The following is an 11,214-nucleotide window of genomic DNA, read 5'->3' on the forward strand; positions in this document are numbered from 1 at the left end:
GATCGGTACGGGGACGTCTGTATTTATCCTCGAGAGGCTGCAGAACCTTTAAGAAAACTTCACATTCTTGAATTCTTATCGTGCGTCCTTGATTCATCTTAAAAAGAAACTTTTGAAATTCCTTCCACGCATTCGTACGCGCACATGAGCACTCAGTATCAGATGTGCCTTGATGGCTTGTGATTCCCTTATTTAGGGGCGAGATGTGATCTCTATGAGTTGATGTTGGGCCAGTCTGAAGGACTTGAGGCCGGATCTTTTCCTACGGCTTGAGCACCGAGGTGCTAATTGTGTGAGCAAGTGTTTTGAACTTATATGTCCGGTATTGCCCCTATTAGTGGGAATGACGACTGGGTAGCAATGTTATGGGTATGTTAGTACTGCGAAATGTTTCTATATGACTTGGAAGTGTCGAGGAAGATTTGCTGGATGATAGATGAACTATTAAGTGTATGATTTCCATTGTGATTAGAGGTGTAGCTCCGAGTTATGGGCGTGAAGAATCTTTTCAAGTCTCCTGTTTGGAGTGAAGTAAATTTCATGTTACAGTATAAGTTTAGACCCAGGAAGACTAAGTGATTGTGTAATGTGTATGATGGTGGAAGGTATACAAAAATGTTAATTGAAAGCAAAGTAGGTGTGTTCCTTATACTATTGAGTAGAGAGTTTCTTTTCTACTAACAGGGTGTATGTGTTGAGATTTGAATTTGACTCTAATTGAGAAATTTGAGTTGATTGTCACGAGAATGAAGGTGATCTTAGTAGTGGAATTGAGGTATTTTACGGTCTATGTTACCTAAGCTTGTGAAGAATTTTTGTTGAACTAGCTGTAGTAATATGGCAATATTTCTGAGTTTGATGACCCGCGTGGCCTGGTTGAATTAGAGCAATTTAGTTCTGATAGCTTGATTAGGAGAAAATGGATTTCCAAGTGTTCTTGATGGTTTCTACCATGGTTTAAAATAGATACTTTCTATAGGTATGGGGAACGTGTTGTGTATTGTGAGTTCCTGTATATTTCTTCATTATTGATGGGGTACGAAGGTTTTGGAGCGAGGTTCTGTTTAATGTGGGGTTTCCTACTGGTACTTGGTTGGTTTAAGTGATTATGGTGATCGAGAATGGTGTTGCGAGTATACGAGTTGTGTAGTATGTTATGCGATTATATCTAGGGTTATTGTTATGGCTTGACACAGTTTGTTCGGACTTAGATTCGGGTCTTGAAAAGAATTCTGGATGTTAGAAATTGGGCTCCAAGGATTTGGGGTAAGGTTAAAGTAATGTTTATTATTCACTACAATGGGTTTAATGTGTTTCAGAATAATTGGTTCCAACTTTTTTATGAATTATATGCCCTATCGGTATGAGGGTTCGTTATGTGCTATGAAAAAAAAAATATTTACGAAATTTATTGAGAAGAAGAAATAAAGGAAATTGAAAACTGCAGTTGGCACAATGTGAAATATTTAAACCGGGCTGCAAGCCGCGGTGGAGGTTATGTAAGGACGAGGTCCTTGTGGTAAATAATTATGAGTTTAAAGTTTTCCTTTGTAAAGTTTAATTCGTACGATAATATTAAAAGGGAGTCATGCCAGTTAGGTTGAATTGATAATTCTTGTATATTTTATGTTCATATTCAGCCATTTTCGTACTGTAAACATTGAGTTTTAGCTTATGAGATGAGTTCCCAGGTGGCGTTAAATGTGACTCATTAATCCGAGTAAGTAATAATGAGGTCTTCATGCCTCACATTCTGTTGTCAGTATTGTGAAAATTTGAAATGAGGTGGTGGTTAATATGAGATTTATTGATAATGATGGAATTATTTATGAACAACTATTAAGACCAGAAATGTGGTTATGATCATACAAATGATGCGTTTCATGTCAAAATATCATTGTGATAATGTCGAGCTTGTAATGCGGAGATTAGTGTTATTGATATACTTGTGGTACTTGTTGGGTTGTGGACATGCTGTTAGGAGTTGTTTTGGTGTTACTCTGACAGGTGGATAGGCCCAATTACAAGGGAGACTCTGCCGAAATATTTGAAAAATCTGGGAGTTAGTCAAATTTTGGGGACTTAAGAAAGTTGAAATGTTGGAAGAATATCTAAGATCTATATGAAGTCGTTCGGTTCATTTGGTTTTGGATTGTGGGGTGTTGTCCCGGCTATGGTGGTAGTTCTTTCATGTTATGAGAAGAAATGACTTATTACGGGTCCAGGAAAGGCTATTAGCCTAGTTTAGTGCGAGCAGAATCAACCTGAAGTGGGTGAATGGATTTAAATAAGATTATGGGCTTCATGTGAGTCAGATGTGTTCATTTTAGTATAGCGCTCCTCAAGGAGGGGTGTTGGAATATCATATGTTGTTCCGTGTTCGTCAACTCATGTAATATTGTGATTGTGCCATGTGTGCTATGAAACGGCTTGATAAATTCCTATTCTTTGGGGAAAAGTCCATATTAGTTGTGTGAGTTGAGCAGTCCATTCCTGAATCATTTCCTTATGTATCTTGTTCGCATTATGGCCTATTGGCGCATTTTTGCATCATGTGAAACCGTTGGTCATTGTCTGTGGTGATTGGTTGTCTGAGCAGCTCGTACTAGGTGAGGCGAGACTATTGGTATCGGGGACCATTGCAGTGGGATTATGTGAGGTATATTACAGGGCAGTTATCAGTATTTGGGTAGTAATGAGGTGATGATTTTAGTCAAAAAGGAGAGAATTAATGTTTGGTTAACTCCGCAATGGGTTAGAAATTTCTGCACATCTTCTTCGTTGTGGTTGTATCGTCAGCATTATAACAGAATGTATAGGTATATCATCATATGCATTGGGAGCATCAGTGTCGTGGAATTTTGGCTATTAAGGTTCATGGAGTGTCATTGTGGTTAGATGGTGAATTATGCAATGCATGGTGCTAATTCAACAGAGGTACGCAGTCGTATTCTGGTACCTCATGTGGTAATTGATACAGTGTTTATATACAGGGAACAGGTATGGCAGAGAATTTCAGGTGTTGGAATTGGGTTCTGAGCTTATTGTATGGATAAAAGAGGATATCTGCAGATTTGATCAAACTAATATGTCCATATGAGTTGTGGTAGCACGGGCAGGTGCACGAGGTGTTAAATAGTGATTTCAGATAACTTAAGAGCAGTTCTTGGAACGTTCGAGGACGAACGTCTATTTAAGTGGGGGAGAATGTAACGACCCGGCCGGTCGTTTTGAGCTCTAGCGCGTCGTTCAGCAGTTGAAAGTCATGAACAGCTTCATTTCAGGTATATTGACTTATACGTATGGTCAGAGTTCAATTTCGGGAAATTCGGAGTCGAATTGGAAAGAAAATTTTCATTGCGGCAACCTTAAGTTGAAGAAAATGGCTAAGATTGGAATTTTGAGTAAATGACCTCCGAATTGGGATCTGAAAGTTCCAGCATGTTCGTATGATGATTTCGGACTTGGGCGTATGTCCGGATTTGGTTTTGGATAACCCGTGAGCATTTCGGCGTATATTGTGAAAGTTAGTATTTTAGAAGAATTGCATAAATTTGGGTTGGAAGGCATTTCAGTGTTATAGATGTCCGTTTGGGATTCCGAGTTTGGGAATAGCTCCATATGGAGATTCTAGAGTTGGGAGCGCGATCGGAAGTGAATTCGAATGTCCGGAGGTCATTTTGAAGTCATTTGGCTAAATATAGAAATTTGAAGGCTTTTGAGAAAATTCGACCGGAAGTGGAAATTTTGATATGGGGGTCAAAATGCGGTTCCGAAAGATGGGGCAAGTCCGTAATGTCGAATGTGATTTGTGTACAAAATTTGAAGTCATTCGGACTAGTTTTGACGTATTTCGGCATCGGATGTGAAAGTTAGAAGTTACAAAGTTCATAGGCTTGAATCCGAGGTGAATTTAGTATTTTTGCATTATTTTTGGTGATTCGAAGGAACAACTAAATTTGTGCCATATTATGGGACTTGTTAGTATACTTTGTTGGGATCCCATGAGGCTCGGATAAGTTTTGGAAGATTTTTACCGTTTTGACCATAAGCATGTAATGATCTAAGGGTTCATTTTTAGTTCTAGAGATCCAAATTTGATTTCGAGACTTCCTGAATTTAAATCATGAATTGTAGGACTGATCTGGAAATTTTGGTTTAATTTCATCAAGTCGCAATTGGGTTTTTGACGTGAAATGTGAGTTAATTGTTTAACGAGCAAAATGGGTATTGAACTGGGCAAACGAGCTTCGAATTGAGTTTCGATTGAAGGATTGTGTTTGTATTATTATTTGTGACTCACAGGAATAATAATCGTCTAATTCCGAGTTCGTATGATGGAGTTAGAGCCATTTTAGTGAAAAATGGCTGTGCTGCAAATTTCTTAAAAGCTGTTGTATTTTCTGCAGCAGTGAACAGTAACCGCGCGGGTGAACAGTGACCTCACTCACATGAACAGTGCCCCCGTGAACAATACCGAAAATTTCTGGACAGATTTAATGTCCAGCAGTCCGAGTTTGGTAATTTTTTTTGACTTCCAAGCTCGGATTTTGGGCGATTTTTAGAAAGAAATCTTGGGAAATCTTGAGGTAAGTCACTTGTGATTATTTCTACTTCATAATATTGAATTATCATCGAATAATCCGACTAGATTACATGTTTTTGAGGAGTAAATTGAAGATTTAGGCCTAGAGATTTGAAAATAAGATTTGAAGATTTGAGGGGTCATTTGAACTCCGATTTTGGTAAATTTTATATGTACTGACTCGTGGCGAGACGAGAAATCCGGTGATGTGACTTTCGTAATTTTTCGAGAAGTGGGCCCGGGGCTCAGGTTTTGCGAATTTCGTGAAGTTTGATATTTTTCGAGTCTTTTCGATTGGGTTATATTCCCTTAGCCTATTGTAATGTATTCGTTGTGATTTTGACCAGATTCGACGCGTGAAATGGTAAATTCGAGAGGCAAGGGCATAGCGGAGTAGACATTGGACCGTCTTGAGGTGAGTAATGATTTTAAATGATGCACTGAGGGTTTGAAACCCCGGATTGCACAACATACTGCTATGTTGAGATGAGACACGCGTTGTATGACGAGCGCGGGGTCATTTACTATTGGGGATTGTGACTTGGTCCATCCCAGTTGATATTTTTACCGCGTAATTGATAAAGATTTATTGTTTTTCACTATGATTGGGCTTATTGCCATATTTGGGCTTCGTGCCAATTATCTGAAATCTTTTGTGAATTTACATCACTATTTTCCTCACGAATTGAAATATTATTTGAACTCAGTCCAATTGAATTATATTATTTTGTGAACTCAGCTACATTTATACTCAACTCGAGATTTAATGATATTTATAATGTTGTTGAGCTGAGCACTATTGTTTTACTGATGCCCAAGAGGCTTATGATTATTTTCTGGACTGATTGAGGCCGAGGGCCATACGTGAGGATATGTTGAGTGATGTGAGGAGGCTTTCAGGCCTCGAGTGTTATATGAGGAGGCTTTCAGGCCTCGTGTGTGATGTGTGAAGGCTTTCAGGCCTATTGATATTGCGCTTGGGCTGTAGGAGCCCCTCCGGAGTCTGTACACACCCCCAGTGAGCGCAGGGTACCCAGGTGAGTTGGGAGTGGGCCCGAGAGGCCGTTGCTTGTGTGTGGTGAGTTGGGAGTGAGCCCGAGGGGCTGATGTTGTGTGCTGGTGAGTTGGGAGTGAGCCCGAGGGGCTGATACTATACTGAGATTTACATATTGAGCCCGAGGGGCAAGCTTTTGATTTATCCTTACTGTGGAAATTATTTGTCTTTACTGTTTTAAAAGAAGAATTATCTGATACTCACTATTTTACTGTATAACTGATTTTACTGCTTGGGATAGCGCTATATTGTGCCGTTATGAGATTTCATGTTTTCAGTCGTTATTTATTTTTATTACTCACTGGGTCGGAGTACTCACATTACTCCCTGCACCATGTGTGCAGATACAGGCAGAGCTGAGTTCGCTCCTGAGCGCTGATTCTTTCCAGACCAGGCGGTGACTAGGAGTAACGAGGTAGCTGTTGACGTCCGCAACCCCGTTTTCTCCCTTATCTTTGTTATTTATGATAAGTCCAGACTTTGTAAAATATTAGTAAACTATGTGGTAGCTCATGACTTATGACACCTCGATTTCGGGTTGAGTTGGGAGGGTTTTCCTTGTTCTATCACGTTTATTTCGCATTTAAGATTATATTGCCCATGATTTAGACTTATTCCTGCTAAGTAATTATAAAGAGATGTACTGTTTTGTTGATTGGCTGGACTTGTCCTCACGAGAGGCGCCATCACGACCGGGTTGGGATTTTGGGTCGTGACAATAATTGAAGAGGTTGAACATATCTGAGGATCCCAAAGTTGATGCTCCTCCATTGGAACCCAAATAATCAATTGGAAAAGAGGACAAGAAGTCTATTCTTTATAAAATAAGAAAGTTAAAAAGAGGTCTTGAGAAGGTAACATGTATTCCTAAATAGCATTATGACGTATACATAGTGCATCTATTCTTTAATGTATGTTAACACATATTCTGAAGTTAACTGTGTATTTTTTTATAGGTAGGTCGATGAAAAGCTTGCAGATTTTAGGAAAGATGTCTTTGAAGAACTAGGTAGCCTTCGATTACTAATAAATGAGTCAGTCAAAACTGTTTTGCATGTGATAAACAGTCGAAATGATCAAGTTGATGCAAAGGTAACATTTGAATTTTATTCATATTAACAAAACTATTTATGTCACCTCTAAAATATATATCCTAACTAATATAAAACTTTCAGTTTGCTGGGAGTTCAACCAAAATACTGACCAACCAAAAGATAAGAACAATCACCAATTTCAGTTCACTAGTGGAGAACTAATGCAGGCCAGCACCAGCAAAACAGATATCTACAAAATAACTCCACTTTATCTACAATTATCTACAAAATATCTAAAAAATATCTACAAGTTATCTACAAACTATCTTCAATTTGTCTACATTATATATAAATATATACAAATAAATACAGCATATTGGCACAGCTCTACAGATTTATGTAGATCTTATAACACACCTACATATCTTCTTAAACTGTCAAGCCACTACTATCCAGTATGATTTAGCATTTTTAATGAAAAAAACAGAACATGTTGAAGGTGCACTTGGTGAAGAAAATCTTCCAGCACGTGTTGATTTATATACACATTTTGAAGATGCAGTTGATGAAGAGAATGCAGGTATGAAATTATATTCAGAGATATTTGCTTTATGTTTCAATATTTTTACCATTCTATTAAGCTAGATGTACATGGTGTTACAGAGAGAGAAGATATGCATGCACAATCTCCAATTCATGGAGTGACAGTAGCAGCTCAAAGAGAACAACAGAATGAGGAAGATGGCAATGTAGGTAAAGAGGCAGAGTATGTGAATGTAGGTGATTCAGAAGAATCCGGACGTGAGAAGAAGGGGGTTACACTTGATGATTTCGAGCTGCCTGATAACTTCTCCCAGTTGGTTAAGTTCGACAAGCCTATACAAGATGAAACAACACCCGTGCATCAAGGTAGAATAAGGAAGCCGGGAAAGCATGCTCGATCACCATTTCTCCCTTTATACAGTTCTGGTGGCAGCACCTCGGTTGGACCTCAAATTTTTCACCTCAAGCACTTATTTACTAGTGTTATTGGCCAAAATGTAGATCCTGAGTTGTTGGATCAATTCAACAAGTGGTTATACCACGGTACAGACACTGGTTCAAAGAGGTTAGTTTTCCCAATTTGACACTTTTATTTCAGTATTCATCTTTTACATATCCACTTCATTCAACAATTTTATTTTAATTTTTATTTGTTTATATAGGAGGAAGATTTTGTATTCTATAAAGGACAACCAAATTAAGCCATGGTTAAATCTTGGAGTGGAAAAGGTTGAAAAGAAGGAGTGGTTCTTTTCCCTGGAACACCCCGGACAAGTCCTCAATGACTCGGTAAGATTCAATGTATTTGATTTGTAGATAATTTGTATTATAATTGTAGATGCTTTGTTTTCTGTTTGTAATGTAATTGTAGTTATTTTGCAGTTTGTGTAGATTATTTGAAGATAACTTGTAGTATAAATGCAATGCGTTGTTGTTGCAGCACATTGATGTTATAATGTATTACTTGAGGAAAAGAGGCAAGTATGAGCCCCACAACAAGACCAGGTTTACTACAACAAATTGTTTGTTCAAGACTAGGATTGAACAAATTTATGAAAAGTTCCAAAATTCTCCTCAAGAAAAGAAGTTTTCTGTTGTCAAACCTCAGGACGTTGTAGCAGAATATATATTGGGGTATATACTACTCGCAAATATTGCATGGGATGAAGTTAATTATGTCATCATGCCCGTCAATATTGTAGAAAAATTCCACTGGGTGTTGGTTGTTTTTGACATAGCAGACAGGCAACTTTATGCGTATGATTCCATGGTCTCTTCACGCAATCACCCTATTGTTGAATCTTGTGTCAACAAATTTTCTGTTATTATCCCTTTGTATTTGTCATGCACTGGTTTTTATGGGAAGCGTAAAGACATCAACTTCAAGAATACAAAGGCATACATTGAGAAAGTTGTACGACCCTCTTAACATTCAATGGATCGTCGGAGAGATACCACAGTGAAAAGAAGGATCACTGTAACAAAAATCTTCTTTCTATACATTTAACCCTTTTTTTTCTAATTGTTTGGTAAATATTGACATTTTTTTTATCTTTGCAGCGATTGTGATGTATTTGTTGCTGCCTTTGCAGAGTATGTTAGTCTTGGAGAGTTATCAATTCCGGCAGAAGACCTTTTTGATATTGACCAACATCGTAGACGCTACGGAGCGCTACTTTGGGACTATACTAGAAAGAAGTAGGAGCATGGGGCAATTAGTGAAAGTGAGGTGACAGGCAAATTGGCAAGGAGAAAAGGTGCACCAGCTTTGAATGAGAAAACACGAGTCCAGAGGAAGAAGAAGAAGAAGAAGTAGTTGTAATGTTTTATATGGAACTTGTAGTACAATTGTTTAGTTGATGCCAGTTTAGAAGAAAGATGGTAGATAAGTTTTTGAACAATATTGTTGTATTTTAATTGTAGCAGACTTACGTTACAATTATAGTAGCCTTTGTTTTTTTTTCTTATCCAGTATAGTAGTTCAAATGAAAATATTCTGTTCGTTTTATATTCACTTGTTGAATGTTTACAGTACTTGATCTTCATTATTTTAGCATATAAATCCTTTCCAACTGAATTTTTATATAGTTATTCTGTCAACGCAAAAATATGTAGTTATTTTGTTGTTTTTCTGTAGATAAAGTGTAAAAATGGTAACTAAACATTTTGTTGCTTTTACATTCAATTTGTTGAATGTAAATAGCACATTATCTACATTATTTTTAGCATATAACTTCTTTCTAGCTGAATTATAATCTAGTTATTATGTCAGCTCCAGCTGTTGTAGTTTTTTTGTAGATAATTTGTAGAAAATATTTAACAATGTATTTTGTTGCTTTTATATTCATTTGTTGAATGTAAACATTACTTGATCTACAATATTTTAGTATATAACTCCTTTCCTAATGATTTATAATGTAGTTGTTCTGTCAATTCCAGTTAATTTAATTTTTTTGTAGTTGTATTGTAGATAAATTGCAAAAAATATTAACAACTATGTAAAGGAATCTAGAGATAGTAAAAAAGTGGTAGATTATATATATAGAAACCATTCATAAACAAATCACTCTATGAAAGTATTATCTCAATACATAAAAATTCTAACTAACTACATTATGATCTTAAAAAACCTCAACAATTACACATCAAATTCTGTTATCCTAAACTCACCAACAATTTTTATGAAATATTCCGTTAACTACATAAAATTTTATTTCTTTTTGGGTGCATTCTTGCAAGATCTTTTGTTATGCCTTTCTCCTCCGCAATTGCCACATGAAACCTTGTACTTCTTTGAATTTATTTCATCATATGTTTTGTATCTTTTTTTTTGAGGTCTTCCTGGCTGCCTTTTCCCTCCTGTAGGTGGATTTACTACTTCTTCAAATATATGTTGTGGCATATTTCATTTGCTTTCATCAGGCAGGGGATTTACTGGTATTTCATAAGTACGCAAGAGGTTCTTCCTTGTGTAATAAGGAGAACAATATTGTTCAAAAGACTCATCCATGTGTCTTAAAACAACCAAAGCATGTGGACAAGGAAGTTAATCGAGCTGGAATTGCCCACAACTACATCTCTTGTTTTCAAGACAAACAATATAGCGTCTCACACCATCTAGTATTGTATGGATGTAGTCTGTTGCAGCCCTCACCTACAATTACATTACAAATAAAAAAACAATTCATATACGGTTAAATATAAAATATCTACAAATTATCTACATTGTCCTGTATAAATTAGTTTGATGCAATAAATGATCAGATCTTACTCTAAGCTTGTACGACAATGTTCTGTTGTCATCCAACTCTTTGTTGAATTTAAACCCAAGGTATGTAAATGTACCCTTTGCTTTCAATAACTTTTCCTTCGTCCAACGTTCAAGAAGAGTCCTCATATACTCTAATAGTTCTACTATTGGTAGCTCTCTTGCATATTTTGTTACAACATTCAACAACTCTGTAATGTTTGATGTCATAGTCCAAGTTCTGTTCACCGTAGTATGTACTCGAGACCATCTATGGTAGCCAATATCGTATAAGTATGCTTTAACATGCGGGTCAATCTCTTCAATCTTTGACATCCTTTCATTAAATTCATCAAGCGTGTATGATCGTGCCGTGGCAAAGTACAATTCGCTTAACTTTAGATGACCCTTCTTGAACTTTGCCAATATATTTGTCCAAATATGTCACATGCAAGAATAATGTGGCATGCCGGGATAAATAATAGATGTTTCCTTTATTCCGATTCGAAACAACACACATATTTGGTATTTCACCATATGCATGTTTGAATTGCTCAAAAAATCACTTCCATGATGCGTCATTTTCTGAATCAACAACAACATATGTCAATGGTAATATGGTACCTACATTATGTGGCAAATAGCAATTAATTGGCTATAGGAAAAATGCAGAGGAAGACATATACATACAAACTACAACTTTTCAATAATATATCTACAATAAATCTACAAGTACTACAAAAAACAGACA

At 36.7% G+C, this 11,214-nt stretch overlaps 1 protein-coding gene across 1 annotated transcript; it reads right to left on the bottom strand.

Moving 5' to 3' along the window:
* Positions 1–10,262: 10,262 nt before the first annotated feature.
* On the bottom strand, positions 10,263–10,799 carry LOC104247506 (uncharacterized). Its single transcript, XM_009803547.1, has 2 exons — positions 10,488–10,799; positions 10,263–10,370 (listed from the first exon to the last, which is right to left on the bottom strand). The coding sequence occupies exons 1-2, from the start codon at positions 10,797–10,799 to the stop codon at positions 10,263–10,265; spliced, it is 420 nt and encodes a 139-aa protein (XP_009801849.1).
* Positions 10,800–11,214: the final 415 nt, after the last annotated feature.

The sequence above is a fragment of the Nicotiana sylvestris genome, chromosome 6, assembly GCF_000393655.2.
Source record: "Nicotiana sylvestris chromosome 6, ASM39365v2, whole genome shotgun sequence".
Lineage (NCBI taxonomy): Eukaryota > Viridiplantae > Streptophyta > Magnoliopsida > Solanales > Solanaceae > Nicotiana > Nicotiana sylvestris.